This window comes from Amyelois transitella, chromosome 31 (genome assembly GCF_032362555.1).
Source record: "Amyelois transitella isolate CPQ chromosome 31, ilAmyTran1.1, whole genome shotgun sequence".
NCBI classification, from domain to species: domain Eukaryota; kingdom Metazoa; phylum Arthropoda; class Insecta; order Lepidoptera; family Pyralidae; genus Amyelois; species Amyelois transitella.
In genome coordinates this window covers 2,062,223-2,078,181 of record NC_083534.1, presented here as the reverse complement: position 1 = coordinate 2,078,181, position 15,959 = coordinate 2,062,223, and the positions used below count along the sequence as shown (strand labels likewise).

General features: G+C 39.4%; 1 protein-coding gene across 2 annotated transcripts in view; it reads right to left on the bottom strand.

Annotated features, from left to right (window-relative positions):
- Positions 1 to 15,959, bottom strand: part of LOC106137522 (ATP-citrate synthase) — a 46,677-nt gene that overhangs the window by 16,506 nt on the left and 14,212 nt on the right. For both annotated transcript variants that reach the window (XM_060953082.1, XM_013338365.2), the window contains exons 2-15: positions 12,714 to 12,828; positions 11,846 to 11,951; positions 10,654 to 10,839; positions 10,007 to 10,120; positions 8,964 to 9,043; positions 8,031 to 8,289; positions 7,054 to 7,144; positions 6,346 to 6,467; positions 5,187 to 5,344; positions 4,215 to 4,377; positions 2,847 to 3,011; positions 2,131 to 2,254; positions 1,130 to 1,227; positions 328 to 426 (exon numbers count right to left, since the gene is read on the bottom strand). In XM_060953082.1, coding sequence (XP_060809065.1) covers positions 328 to 426; positions 1,130 to 1,227; positions 2,131 to 2,254; positions 2,847 to 3,011; positions 4,215 to 4,377; positions 5,187 to 5,344; positions 6,346 to 6,467; positions 7,054 to 7,144; positions 8,031 to 8,289; positions 8,964 to 9,043; positions 10,007 to 10,120; positions 10,654 to 10,839; positions 11,846 to 11,951; positions 12,714 to 12,763 — 1,815 coding nt within the window. In that variant the 5' untranslated portion in view covers positions 12,764 to 12,828. The remainder of the gene's footprint in view (positions 1 to 327; positions 427 to 1,129; positions 1,228 to 2,130; positions 2,255 to 2,846; positions 3,012 to 4,214; positions 4,378 to 5,186; positions 5,345 to 6,345; positions 6,468 to 7,053; positions 7,145 to 8,030; positions 8,290 to 8,963; positions 9,044 to 10,006; positions 10,121 to 10,653; positions 10,840 to 11,845; positions 11,952 to 12,713; positions 12,829 to 15,959) is intronic.

Genomic DNA, 15,959 nt, shown 5'->3' with positions numbered 1-15,959 from the left:
AAAGGTTAATAAAAACTTATAATATGTGCCGTGTGGTTCCTGGCACCAATAGGAAAAAGAATAGGACCACTCCATTTACTAACTAAGGGATAGGCTTATAAACTTGAGATTCTTCTTTTGGGCGATGGGCTAGCAACCTGTCACTATTTGGATGGATGGATGGTTGTCAACGTTGCCTCGTTTAGATAACATTTCGTTCGTGTTTTAATATTAAATTTTGTTGGTTCTGTCTACCCTGCAAGGGATATTGATGTGACTATATGTATGTATGTATGGCTCTGTCTACTCCGCAAGGGATACAGATATATTTGTGTGAATGTCACTCACGCCTCGTGTGTCAGCCAATTTGATGATCTTCCTCGTCATGTTCTCAGGGATACCTTCGGCTATGATGACTATCGTGTTGATTTGAGGGTGCTGCATCGCCTGAAAAAAGAATGAGACATAATTGTAAACCTATGTCGAATGCGGAGGTTTTCAATTCGAGTGTACATGTGGCGCCATCTACACGTGACAAATGTTTAATAGCTAAAACAGTGGATTGAAGCTTTACTTCTCAGCTATATGAATGAAAATTCAGATGTGTCGTCAATAAGTGATACCATGTATCCAATTTTGAAAATTAATCAATTCTATACTAGTCTAATACTAGCAGTGCTCGCGACTTCGTCCGCGTGAAATAGTTATTTTGGACATCATTGAAGCCTCAAGGATGAATAATCTTCCCCGTGTTTTTTTTTCACATTTTTCATTATTTCTTTGCTCCTTATAGTTGCAGCGTGATGTAATATTATAAAGCCTAAAGCCTTCCTCGATAAATGGTCTACTAAACACAAAAATAATTTTTCAATTCGAACCAGTAGTTCCTGAGATTAGCGCGTTCAAACAAACAAACTCTTCAGCTTTATAATATTAGTATAGATATAATAACGTATCTTGATCAAATTAAGGACGTCCTGGTAAAGGGTCAGGTCAAAAGTACCCGAAACCGCCGAGCTTGCATGAAGAGAGTTATGAATGTGGATGAAGCGAAGGAAATATGCAGAGATCGTGGCAAGTGGAAAGAGGTAGTCTCTGCCTACCCCTCCGGGAAAGAGGCGTGATTTTATGTATGTATGTATATAATTACCTGCATGGTGCTATCGTAAGCTGATCGTAGCGACGCGAAATTCACCAGAACGGTGGCCTCTTGGTGTTTACGCATCGCCACGTCCATATCGCTGAACACTGTGGAACGAAACATTATATTTTACTAGAGGCCGCCCGCGACTTCGTCCGCATGGAAACCATGTCAATCCCACGGAACTCCGGGATAAAAAGTAGCCTATATGTTACTTTGGGTATTCAGCTACCTACATACCAAATTTTATTCTGTAGTTTTTGCGTGAATGAGTAACAAACATCCATACTGACATCCTAACATACTAACAAACTTGCGCATTTATAATATAAGGAGGATAATGGAATAACTTTATATTATTCCCATGGATTTCGTGAAAGAAGACTAACTTTGAATTGCTTTTGTAGGAGGCGGGCTAGCAACCTGTCACTATTTGAATCTCAATTTCATCACAAATTGAACGTGGCATTTCAGTCTTTTCAACACTATTGACTCTGTCTACCCCGCAAGGGAAAGAGACGTTATTATATGTATAAAATATATATAGTATGGCGGTTGATCAAAGAGCCACCTATATACAATAACAAACATATACCGCCTTTTATTCAGTAAAATGTTTCAGAAAAATTAATCTGATATATGTTATATTATTATTCTTTAATTTGACACTTTCTTTGTTTAAATATATATTCATACTAGACAAGTACTTTAATGTAGTTTTAGACTGCAGTGTAGTTTGTTCCGCCGCTTCTTCTACACATGCGCTTTAGAAGCGTTAATAGTTACAATAAGATTTAAGCGACGTGACGTCAATAAGTGACACCTAGTATCCAAAGCAAACAAATCAATTCTATTCAATTCAAGTACAGTAAAAACCAAGTATTCACCAGGTATGAAGACCTCCTTGTTCCCGAAGTAGTATTTCTGCTTGTGGTCGGCGGACATAGTATCCAAATTTGAAAACAACTCAATTCTATTCAATTCAAGTACAGTAAAAACCAAGTATTCACCAGGTATGAAGACCTCCTTGTTCCCGAAGTAGTATTTCTGCTTGTGGTCGGCGGTGAAGGGGTACACTATGGCCACCACGGAAGGCTCCGCGCGGCGGCATATGTAGTCGAAGTCCAACATGCCCTGGGCATGGCGGACAGAAAATATATATTAATTAACATGTCGTCGACAATAAATAAATAATAATAAATAAATACATACATCCATCTCTTTCCCATGGACGTCGTCATGGCATCTATCATTATCTTCCTCTTCCTCCTGTCTATAGTCCCGGTTGCATCCTCACCACTCTGGTGAGGAGCCCGGGGTAAGCTCTTGACTCTAACTAACTAACTCTCAACTCGATCTGTGTAATTTGTTCCGTATATATATATATATATGTATTGTTACTTACATACATATGATCACGTCTATATCCCAAGCGGGGTAGACAGAGCCACTAGTCTTGAAAAGACTGATAGGACACGCTCAGCTGTTTGGCTTAGTGATAGAATTGAGATTCAAATAGTGACAGGTTGCTAGCCCATCGCCTAAAAGAGGAATCCCAAGTTTATAAGCCTATCCCTTAGTCGCCTTTTTTGACATCCGTGGGAAAGAGATGGAGTGGTCCTATTCTTTTTTGTACCACACGGCAAAAATTACATTCTGGACAGTTATCTCACCTGTACTGTAAATCTATATGTACCTGTAATCAAATCTGTAACAGATATCTCACCTGTATAGCTCTGTTCTGCATGCCCCATATTATTGCTTTCGTCCTGTCTGTGAACAGGGGCTTAGCCGGTGACCCCTGGCCCAAATCCATCTTGGTGGGTGCTTGAGAACAAACCAGGTCTAATAGTTTGTTGTCCAGTTTCGGAATGTCCAGTTCCACTTTTGGCTGTAAACAATTCAAATTCAAAATCTTTATTGCATATCGTCGTAAAGTACATCAGTTGAATTACATTTACTGCTTATAAATATGTAGGTACAATATGAACCCTGTCGGGCATCGCAATTGAATAAAATAATTAGCTGTGCCCGCGACTTCGTCCGCGTGGTATAGTTATTTTGGGCATCATTAAAGCCCTCAAGGATGAATAATTTACCCCGTTTTTTTTTCACATTTTCCTTTATTTCTTTGCTCCTTATAGTTGCAGCGAGATGTTATATTTTAGTTAGCCTAAAGCCTTCCTCGATAAATGGTCTATTCGACGCAAAAGGAATTTTTCAATTTGACCCAGTAGTTCCTGAGATTAGCGCGTTCAAACAAACAAACAAACTCTTCAGCTTTATAATATTAGTATAGATATAAAACGGCGGGCAGGCGGCTATTATGTTGAATATAACAATTTAAAAAAAAATTACGTATTATATTTGAAGATAAAGATTGATAGAAATGAGAAACCTGATTATTAGGAACGTTACTAAACTATTCACAATCATTAAAGCTTCTGAATATAAAAAAGAGTTCTTTCCAAGGTCTCATCCAGTTGCCTTAATGTGCAGGTTTCCTCACAATGTTCTCCTTTGTAAATGCCTCCTAATGTACACAACTTCGAAAATAGTTATCGGTACTTGGCCGCGGTGGGATTCGAACCGGTGCCTTTATGCCCAACACGTATTTAACCGCACCTTACCGATTCCCCCGACGCTCTCAAAACAAATGTATTGTGATAGTGAATAAAGCTTCTATCTATCTATCACGGGTGTATTATAGTATTACATAAAAATGAAGCAAAATTCAAAATTGTATTACAATAATTATGTAAATTTATTTTCATAATATCAAGCCTCGCTGGACTTGGTTGGTGTTCCTCAAGGACGTTCATTAGTCCCGCCGCTAATTTGACAATGACTTTTATCCGAGTCAGTTTACAGTCTTATGCTCTAGTTGGTGCTCCTCAGGGATGTCCACTGGATCCACTGAGTCATACAATATTATTATACCAGTAAAATAACAGTATCCATGTCTATTACTATTCTATGTCTATTACATTATACTATGTCTATTACATATAATAACTTTTTCTAGTAAAATTGTTTCCAATTATGAAAATATATCTATTCTATTCCAGTATCAAAGTATATCAAGGCCACTCACCGCAGCCTCAGGCCTCGGCAGTCTAGTGGGCGCGTAGTCCAGTTGGTGTTCCTTGGGGATCTCCGATTGGCCCAACGCCAGGCCCACGATCGAGGTCATGTTGGCCTCCGGTCCAAAAACGTACAGGGGTATGCGCAGGCGGTGACCGACTTCACGCATTTGTCTGTAACGATATTAAAAATGATTTTTGAAAATAGAAATAACGTGTGGAACCACGGCACCATGGAAATAGAAATGGAACGCTCCATATTTTTGTGCATGCATGTCGTAAAAGGCGACTAAGGGATGGGCTTACAAACTTGGGATTCTTTTTGTAGGCGTGGGGCTAGCAACCTGTCACTATATGAATCTCAATTCTATCATGAGGGCAAAAAGAAATTGCGTTTATATATTTAAGTTCGCGTGGGGTTTGCGAAAAACCTGTTATCTTTTGTAGGCGGCGCTAAATTCAGTGTATTAATGGTAGGTGTAGGTGACGCTAATAAATCAATACAAAATGCGCGGGCGAAGCTGCTTTTATTGATGAACGAATGAACGAATGAATGATTAATTTTGTGTTAAAGGAGTTGTTCAAATTAAAATTCTGCTTCTTAGACGCATAACATGAAAATTATATGCAATAAAGATTTTTAATTGAATTGAAATATATATAAAAAAAAAAACTGAAGACAAAAAAAAAATAAAAAAACTATCTTTATTCACCAATAAAAGACTAATTACGGCAAAAGGTCAAAAATTACGTAAATTTAAATTTACGTCCTGGTAAAGGGTCAGGTCAAAGGTACCCAAAACCGCCGAGCTTGCATGAAGAGAGTTATGAATGTGGATGAAGCGAAGGAAGTACCTATGCAGAGACCGTGGCAAGTGGAAAGAGGTAGTCTCTGCCTACCCCTCCGGGAAAGAGGCGTGATTTTATGTATGTATGTATGTACGGTAAAAGCTGGTAAATTAACTAACTAACTAATCGCTCACCTGAGCCCCTCCTGGTAATTAGGCCCTCCTCTCCTCACGAAAATGGTGACATTGTATTGTATCAGCGCGTCCTTGTAAGTCTCCATCGCCGTGATGATGCCCCTGAAGGTGTCCGCCACGTTGGTGAAGTTGGCGATACCGCCGCCGATGATCAACACCTGATGATTGAAATCATAATGTATGTAATATACTTACGTATGATGATTAAATAACACAGTGACTTGCCGCTTTTTTATTTTTCGTTACATACATAGTGCCGTGTGGTTCCCGGCACCACAAAAAAAAGAATAGGACCACTCCATCTCTTTCCCATGGATTTCGTGAAAGGCGACTAAGGGATAGGCTTACAAACTTGGGATTCTTATTTTAGGCGATGGGCTAGCAACCTGGCACTATTTGGATCTCAATTCTATCAATAAGCCAAATAGCTGAACATGGCCGTTCAGTCTTTTCAAGACCGTTGGTACTGTCTACCCCGCAAGGAATATAGACGTGATCATATGTATGTTTAATAATGTTACATTTACTAAGTTTATAAGCTTAGTCGCCTTTTACGACATCCGTGGGAAAGAGATGGAGCAGTCCTATTCTTTTTTTTGTAATGGTGCCGGGAACCACACGGCACTGCCGTTATTATTATTATTAAAGTAACTTACCCTCTAATAAATCAATACAAATACTTAGTATGATAAATGATAGTCTCTGCCTACCCCCACCGGGAAAGAGGCGTGATTTTATGTATGTATGTTTAATAATGTCTCATTTACCGAGTTTATAAGCCTATCCCTCAGTCGCCTTTTACGACATCCTTGAGAAAGAGATGGACTGGTCCTATTCTTTTACTGGTACTGCCGTAATTATTATTAAACTACCCTCTAATACAGAGATTCCCAAACTTATTTTGTCTACTGCCCACTTTGAGAATAAATATTTTTTTAGCGCCCCCATTTTTTCACCTATTTAAAAACCACTATAACTTCAAATCAGTTTAATTAATTATTGTGACCTATATATGTACACAATGCCTCTACACAACGCCCCCCCATTTTCTTTCTGGGTCTCTTACCGCCCCCCTTGAGACCTGCAGCGGCCACAAGGGGGCGTTATCGCCCACTTTGGGAAAGACTGGTCTAATATTAGTTTCGGTCACAACACTCACCTTGCCATTAGGATGTTTCTCTCTGCACATGAGGCTGAATATTGTCTTGGCGTAATCAGCGGTCTGACCTTCCGTCGGTGCGCCGGAGTACTCTCCATAATTGGCCAGCTCAGAGGCGCCGCCTGGTGGTGAAACGATTATTTGTTATACATGCATACATACATATGGTCACGTCTATATCCCATGCGAGGTAGACAGAGCCAACAGTCTTAAATACTAAATGGCCACGTTCAGCTATTTGGCTTAATGATATTCTATTCTAAGTTTAATTGATATTGTGAAGTTGACGTTGTTGAAGAAAATGCTGCAGTGCAGTTTGTTACCGCTTCTTCTGCACTGACGCCTTGGAAGCGGCAGTAAACTTAGTTTTAAGTAATTTATTTGACGTCAACCAATGTTGTTAAACCATACGTTTTGACAATTATTAAGCGATATATAGTATCCTATGGTAATGAATAAAAATTTTGAATTTTTTTGAATTTTTGATAGAACTGAGATTCAAATAGTGACAGGTTGCTAGCCCATCAAAAAGTATCCCAAGTTTGTAAGCCTATCCCTTAGTCGCTCGTCTTTAACGACATCCATGGGGAAAGAGATGGAGTGGTCCTATTCTTTTTTTTTTGGTATTGGTGCCGGAAACCACACGGCACATGAAAGTTTATGATGAAAGTGACAACAAACAAACAAACAAACAGACAAGCGGCTCACCTAACGCGCATATGGTGTCGGTGTAGACGACAGATGCTCCGCCGCCCGCCACCATTGTCCATATTCGGCCGGATTTATTTAGCACAGTCAGCTGAAACAATATTAATGTGTTTATTATTTTATTTATTTATATATATATTAACTAGAGAGCGCCCGCGACTTCGTCCGCGTGGTTAATAGTTATTTCGGGCATCATTGAAGCCCTCAAGGATGAATAATTTTCCCCGTTTTTTTTTTCACATTTTCCATTATTTCTTCGCTCCGAATAGTTGCAGCGTGATGTTATATTATAGCCTAAAGCCTTTCTCGATAAATGGTCTATTTAAAGCAAAAATAATATTTCAATGCGAACCAGTAGTTCCTGAGATAAGCGCGTTCAAACAAACAAACTCTTCAGCTTTATAATACTAGTATAGATTAATATATTAACTAGAGGCCGCCCGCGACTTCGTCCGCATTGAAAACCCTATCAATCCCGCAAGAACTCTGGGATAAAAAGTCTCAAAGGGAATCACACCACCAACAAATTTTACAACTAACCGTTGAAGCAAGCTTCAAATTGACGCCTTATCTAGCATTCTCATGTCAGTGTCACTACATATACATAGACATACATATATAGCTATGGTCGTTTAAGTAAAAGTATGCAGATCAAAGACAAAGTAAGAATGAAGAACAGAGTAAAAACGCTGCAGTGTAGTTTGTTCCGCCACTTCTTCTACACGTGCGCTTTGGAAGCGGCAGTATGAAGTTATAATTAGATCTAAGCGAATAAGTGATATACCTTGTATCCAATTTGAAAATAAATCCATACTATTCTCTTCAACAGCTAAGAATGCGGCTGAATGTTAAGTGCTAAAAACAAATGTAACAACTGTATTATGACTCATGCAATGCATAATAAATCATTCATTCATTCAAAAAATGATGATGGGGGGGGGGGGTAAGTACCGTACCAACATAGTATCAACACCAACCTTCAAACTGGCCCCGCTTTTAGCGTCCAGATCGGCAATGTGCGCCTCCTCCGGGTACGCGTCCCTGCCGAACGGCGGGGGGAACACGATCTCGCCCCAGTTCTTCGCGCAGATGAAGTCAGCCGTCTGGTCCAGCTTGGCGGCCAGGTCGAGCAGGTAGATCCTCTCGTTCGTGACTACTATGGGGTTGATCTCCATGTAAGTGAAGTGGAGGTCCACGTAGACTTTGTACAGGGAGTGGATGAACACTGTTAGTATTCTGGAAGGGAACAAAAAATAAAAATGGTTGAGAAATCTGTCGAAGCAATTTTATGTTAATGCTATACTATTTTACATACATACATATAGGTAGTACATTAAAAAATCACGCCTTTTTCCCGGAGAAAGCAGAGACTAATACAACTAATACATCTCTATCATTAAGGGCTTCAATGGTGCCCAAAATAATTATTCCACGCGGACGAAGTCGCGGGCACAGCCAGTATGTATATATGTTTGTAATGGCGTTTCCGAAAACGGCTCTAACGATTTCGTTGGAATTTGAAATATAGATGACGTCGTGCGGCTGCAGTCTCCCCAGCGCCCCTCTTCACCCCCCGGGAGCCCTATATCATGCCCAGGGCTTTCGCCCTTAAACTACTACAGCGCTCACTAAAGTCAAGTAGCTCTCTATCCCCTAGCGGCTACTTGCTGGATCTCGTATCTATGGCCAAAACCCACGCCCTCATAAATATTGTAAAAATAGTCTTTATTAAGCTTGATGTAATCGTCGCCTAAGTGTAACCAAACACTTTTCTGAAAACCGCATCAAAATCGGCTTAGCAAAACTCGAGATAATGTCGGAAAAAAACATACAAAGATGCAGAACAAACTGAGAAACACCTTTCTTTTTTTGTAAAGCAAGTTATAACAAAAAAAAGATGATATAATCACCTCTTGACGGACTGAGACTTGACATTCTTCAGCAGGACGCGTTCAATTTCCTCGCCGGAGGGAAACGTGTCGACGGGTACCTGAAACGAACGATGGAATTCATTATAAGATATAATGATTTTGGACAAATCATTTTCTGTTTTTTTTTCTTATGGTGCAATAAAGAGTTCATCTATCTATCTATCTAAAATTGGACTAACCCCAAACCGGTTACATCTGCGGTTAACCTCAAAAAAGAGAGGGAAGTTATACGCCTACGTTCGTGATTAAATTAATTTATAATTCGTAAAAGCTCGACCTTATACTCAAATAAATAAAATAAATATATACGGGACCAATTACACAGATTGAGTCAGCCTCGAAGTAAGTTCGAGACTTGTTTTACGAGATACTAATTCAACGATAATATATTTTATAATAAATACTTATTTAGATAAACATCCAAGACCCAGACCAATCAGAGAAATTTCGTTTCTCATCATGCCCTAGCCGGGCTTAGAACCACTGCGCCACGGAGTCCGTCAACATATAATGTAAAGTATTATGAGAATATCTAGTTACTTTTTCGTTGACACAGGGGCTAGCGTACACGTTGCAGCAATAAATTTAATTATACCTGAGATAGTACGTAGTTGGTACGTAGGTATTTAGTATGTAGTTGGTACGTAGTTGGTACGTAGTTAGTATGTAGTTGGTACGTAGTTGGTACGTAGTTGGTACTTAGTTAGTACGTAGTTGGTACGTAATTAGTACGTAGTTAAGCCCTGGTGTAAACGAATTCCAAAAAAAAATGTGCCATATATTATCCGGCTCTTACTATAATAGAATAGAACCACTGTGATTTCTCACCAATGGATATCGTAAAAAGCGACTTAGGGATAAGCTTTATGAACTTGAGATTCCTCTTGTAAGCGATGGGCTAGCAAGCTGTCATTATTCGAATGTAGATTCCATCATGGAGCTGAGCGCGGCCTTTCTTCGAGACTGTTGGTTCTGTGTACCCCGCAAGGGATATAAACGTGACTATTTATGTCAAATCTCACCTCCAGCCTCACTGCCAAAGCGTCCACATCGCCCACGTCCACGCCGCCCTGGTGGTGGAACAGGATGGTGTCCGACCTCCGGCCGGACTGGATGCAAAGGTACATCTCCTCATTCTGGAAAAGAATGAACAAGAATGTTTATTTACGTACATAAAATTATACAAATAAACTTTTAATTCAGTAATTCTAGTACAAAGGTGCTAATTAAGAGTATTTCAATAGAAAACTCTTCCAGAAGACCCGTGTGAGGAGAGATTTATTGGAGTGGTACGTTATGTTGTGATATATATTTTTTTTCTTTCAATATAATATAATAACTCAACAATTTTTTACATCTCAAGTGATGTGAACAGTTTTTAACCCACGACGGAAAAAGAAGGGTGTTATAAGTTTGACGTGTCTGTCTGCCTGTGTCGTGATAGCTCACAAACGGATGAAGTGATTTCAAATTAGCTGTTTTAAGATAAATGTTTATTTACGTACGAATGTTCTTTAATATGTTTGATCTAAATCGGTTGAGTCGTTCAAAAGTTGTTCAGAGTTAAAAGTGGGAAAGGAAGAACGAATGTCGGCAAATATATCAACTGAAAACGCACTGATAGAGAATATACGACTATTTAGTAAGATCACAATTCTTTATTTCATACCTGATCGTGTTTGACGAATGGCTCAATGATGAAGTGCCTCAGCTTGCCTGCGCACGCGCCGACCTGCTGCTCCCTCCCCATGTGCTCCGAGAGCCATCTCCTCACTTCGTTGGCATTCTTGTTCACCCCCACTAGGCCAAGCTTGCCGCGACGCTTGATCAGCTGATCAGGTTTTACGACCAGCGGCTGGAAATTCAAAATGGAAAAATTATATATTGGCTGCCTGACAAAAAATCGTAAAAGGCAACTAAGGCAGGGGCTTGTATACTTGGAATTTACACCAAGAAATAATAACCATGTGGAAATCCCCCACGAATAGAACCACTCCATCTCTTTCCCATGAATTTAGTAAAAAGGACAGGCTATTATCCTATCCCTTAACCTGGAGTTTTTATTTTGGGCTAGCAACCTGTCACTATTTGAATCTCAATCCTATCATCAAGTCAAACAGCTGAACGTGGCCTTTCAGTCTTTACCGTTGGCTCTATCTACCCCAACACGGTATATAGAAAGGGTGATTATATCTATGTATGTATATCCATATCAGACTTGGATCTTCTCAAATTGTCAAGTACTCAAGTCAATAAAAGAACATGGTATATAAAAAGATTTATAAGATGGTATATACAAAGGTTTATAGGTATGTATGTATGTAGATATACATATCAGACTTCGATCTTCACAAATTGTCAAGCCACTCGAATCACTAAAAAAAATTAAAAAAAAAAAAACAAACAAGTAAATACGTATAATACATTTTACTGAATTATCTAGTTTCATTATTGTTTTGCCGGTTGACTGGAAGAGATCCCTTCACGGGATAAGTCCGCCATTGCTAGTGATTTGTTAATTTTATAACTTTGTACTATTTTCTCGTTACTGTGTAAATCTCTATGCAATAAAGATATCAGTGACGGCCTCTGTGGCGCAGCGGTAGTGCGCTTGTCTGTGTCACCGGAGGTCCCGGGTTCGAATCCCGGCCAGGGCATGATGAGAAACGAACTTTCTCTGTTTGGCCTGGGTCTTGGATGTTTATCTATATAAGTATTTATTATAAAATATAGTATCGTTGAGTTAGTATCTCGTAACACAAGTTTCGAACTTACTTCCGAGGCTAACTCAATCAGTGTAATTTGTCCCGTATATATTTATATAGTATTACAAACAAACAAACAAACAAACAAATACGTACGTCCTTGGTGAGCCACGGGTTCTTCCCGACCTCGTCCTCCCACACGGTGCTCTGTTCGAAGGTCACGAACCGACACGGCACCAGGGCGGTGCCCGGCGGTATGTGCCTGGAATGATATAATATCGTAATCCATCCATCCATTTTTTAAAGCTACACCAGAGTATCTCAACTTTAATAAGTTACGCAGTTGAAGAAAATGCTGCAGTGCAGTTTGTTACCGCGCTTTCGGCACTGACGCTTTGGAAGCGGCAGTAAACTTGGTTTAAAGTATTTTATTTGACGTCAATAGTAATCCATTTTTCATAGCTACACCAGAGTATCTCAACTTTGCGCAACAGTCAGTTGAACGCTGTTGAAGAAAATGCTGCAGTGCAGTTTGTTACCGCTCTTTCGGCACTGACGCTTTGGAAGAGGCAGTAAACTTGGTTTTAAGTAATTTGATTTGACGTCAACGTCGACCAATTTTGTGAAACCAAATGATATGATAATTATTAAGTGATATGAAAGCTATAATAATGAATAAAATGTACCTATTAATTTGAATTTTTGTATGGCGCATTTTTTTTATCGGTTGAGTCTTTCAGAGCGCTACATTTGAATCCGAGAAGTGAATTGTCTGGTATTACAAGCGAGAGACAGTCAAAAACTGTCCAAAAAGACTTGACTGGCTGTGCATAGGGGCGTGTTGGTCCAAACATTGTCACTATTGGAATCTCAATTCTATCATCGAGCCAAAAAGCTGAACGTGGCCCATCACTCTTATCAAGACTGTTGGCTCTGTCTACCCCGCAAGGGATATAGACGTGACTATATGTATGTATGTATGTATGTACTTCAAGTTTTAATAACTCCAATTAAATCTTCTTACCTGTTAATAAGGTCCTTGCCTGTCGCCTCGTATATAGCTTTGGAGGACATTTTGTTTGTGTATCTGTTTTCTGCTAAATTATACTAAACTCGCGTCATATGGCTGTCGATTTTATCTGGAACAAAATAAAAGTCATTTAATAACTCATCACACAGTATAAAGCAAAGTCGCATCGCGCATCTAATCCTAGTCTGTATGTATGTATGCTTAGATCTTTAAAACTACACAACGGATTTTGATGCAGTTTTTTTTAAACAGATAGAGTGATTAAAGAGGAAGGTTTATATGTATAAATGCTACCCGTACGAAGCCGGGGCGGGGCGCTAGTTTAAAGAAATATTATCTAGAAGAGCACTTTTGGAACAAAGGACGAGAATACCAATTAACATTACAAATGCGAAAGTAAGTTTGTTTGTTTCTTCATCACGCGTTATCTTCTGAATCAATCTTCTTAAAGTTTTGACATAGGGTACTCATCTCACCCCGGTAAAAACTAAGTACTGTTCTGTATTTTTATGAAGGTGGCGCTAAATTCGCGCGAGCGTAGCTGCAGGTAAAATAGTGATGCTAGTGACTTTATAAATATGAAATTTTAAACCTTTGCAGGTAAACCTAACCCGTATTGGATCGATCATGGTTACACATCCAGTTTTATGAATGTGCAGGATTCCTCACGATGTTTTCCCTCACCGTAAAGCATCGGTTAGCATTAAAACTAATGTTTATAACTTTTCAAAGACATTGGTGCACGGCCGAGTTGGGATTTGAACCTGTGCCTTTCTACGCATCATGCATTTTAAGCGGGCACCTTACCGCTTCGACCACTACGGCCAGCAACTGACTGGCCGCTCATAACAGCAAGATACCCGGCCGGGAAGCCAAAGGGCATCGTGGTGGTACATGATGACCCTTGATGCCCTAAAGATGGCAAGAAAAGCGCATTGGAAGGGTTTTAGTGTTAGGTAAGCTGGCGCACCAGGAGTTCCACACTCTCCCGGGTCAAGTATCGGAAGGTCGTCCGTAATATGAATTTCCCCATCAAAAACAAAATAAAAGGTAGTGGCCTATCAGTCTTTTCATGAGTGTCTCTTGTCTACCCTGTAAGGGATAATACGCGATAATACATGTCTGTACCAATATTTACGCCATACCACGCTCGTAAGCCTTGTAACATAATACGAAGCCAGAATTTGAAGTGAGAAGTTAGGGATGATTAAATTTATTGGCTTTAACTTTATCACCTGCGGCGCACTGAAACTGGTAGTGGTGACGTCACACGGGCCCGTCAGATCATCGCGCGATGCCTCACCACAGCACGCGGCCAATCACAGCACGTGTGCGCTCGCGCACGCCTTGCGGCATCCGCGGGAAAAGTTGCGAGAGTTTAGAGTTTAAACGAACTGCTAGAAATTTGTGTTATTCCTTTTTAATGAAATTTGTTTGTTTGTTTTCTTTTTGTTGTTAAATACTCATTATCTATTAGTTTATTGGCTCGGATTTAAAAGTTTTTTTTTGCGTTGAATAGACAATTTATCGAGGAAGGTTTAAGGCTATATAACATCACGGTGCAACTATAAGGAACAAAGAAATAATGGAAAATGTGAAAAAAAACGGGGAAAATTATTCATCCTTGAGGGCTTCAATGATGCCCGAAATAACTATTCCACGCGGACGAAGTCGTGTGCACAGCTAGTATAATATATAAGAGCATAAGATATCGCATATACTTAGAACTTTTACGAGATGAAAAGGTACCCAGAGTAATTTTCATTTCACCCAATTTCATAAAGATATTTCTCAAAAGGGCTCAATATTTAAAGCGTTCTGACCTAAACAAAACAATAAACCAGCTAACACTTTCGCCTCATTAGTCGAAATAAGGACATTATTGATTCTGCTATTTTAAAATACCGACTATATTTCCTAAGAAGCATTGTTGCTTTTGAAATGTCAAAACTGGTTTTCATTTCTCAATGATCCGCTACACCTGTACTTTGAACGTTGAATATCGTAAGATCGTGTAGGATTTAAAATGCCTTTTCAATGTAGGAACTAAAATATAAATATTGTACACAAAATAAGAAGAGTGTTTTCCGTGTGGTTAACGGCACCAATAAAAAAAAAGAATAGGATCACTCTATCTCTTCAAATTCAAATGAGTACAACAATACGAGTACAACTCTTTCCAATGAATGTCGTAAAGGGCGACTAAGGGATATGCTTTCAAAACTTGTGATTCTTCTTTTAGGCGATGGGCTAGCCTGTCCTGCTAACTTGTCACTATTTGAATCTCAATTCCACATTCAAGCCAAAAAGCTGAACGTGACCTATCAGTCTTTTCAACACTGTCGGCACTGTGCACCCCGTAAGGGATATAGACGTGACTATACATATATTTAGATAGATAGATATATCTGCTAAAAAATCGAGTCAAACGCGACACTAACCCAATGGTGAACAATGACAAGTCTTCAATTGATGTCCTTTCATACGAACGACCTTCGCCCCGTTACATACAATCACTCCCATTCATTTAGGATGATATACCAACGTCTTTGTGAATGTACCTGACGTCTTTGAAATCAATAATATCCCTCATGAGGATATAAAATAGAAAAAAAAGGAATAGGAAAAAAAATGAATAGGACCACTCCATCTTTTACTATGGTAGTCGTAAAAGGCGATTAAAAGATAAGCTTATAAATTTGGGATTATTCTTTTAGGCAATGGGAATACATATATATGGTCACATCTATATCCCTTGCGGGGTAGACAGAGCCAACAGTCTTGAAAAGACTGAATGGCCACGTTCAGCTATTTGGCTTAATGATAGAATTGAGATTCAAATAGTGACAGGTTGCTAGCCCATCGCCTAAAAAAAGAATCCCAAGTTCGTAAGCCTATCCCTTAGTCGCCTTTTACGACATCCACGGGAAAGAGGTGTAGTGGTCCCATTCTTTTTGTACTGGTGCCGGGAACAACAGGGCACTATTTCTTGTTTAAAAAAAATGTTAAGGGTGGACAACCCTTATCACTAAGGGATATGAAAAAAAGATATCGGCAGATTCTCAGAACTAATCAATACGCTCACAAAATTTCACGAGAATCGGTCAAGCCGTTTCGGAGGCGTATCTACGGGAACGAACATTGTGACACGAGAATTTTATATACAATAAGATGTTAATTAATGTATTCGGAGACATTTCTCCTCTTATATGTATACACAGTTACACGTATACGCACTGC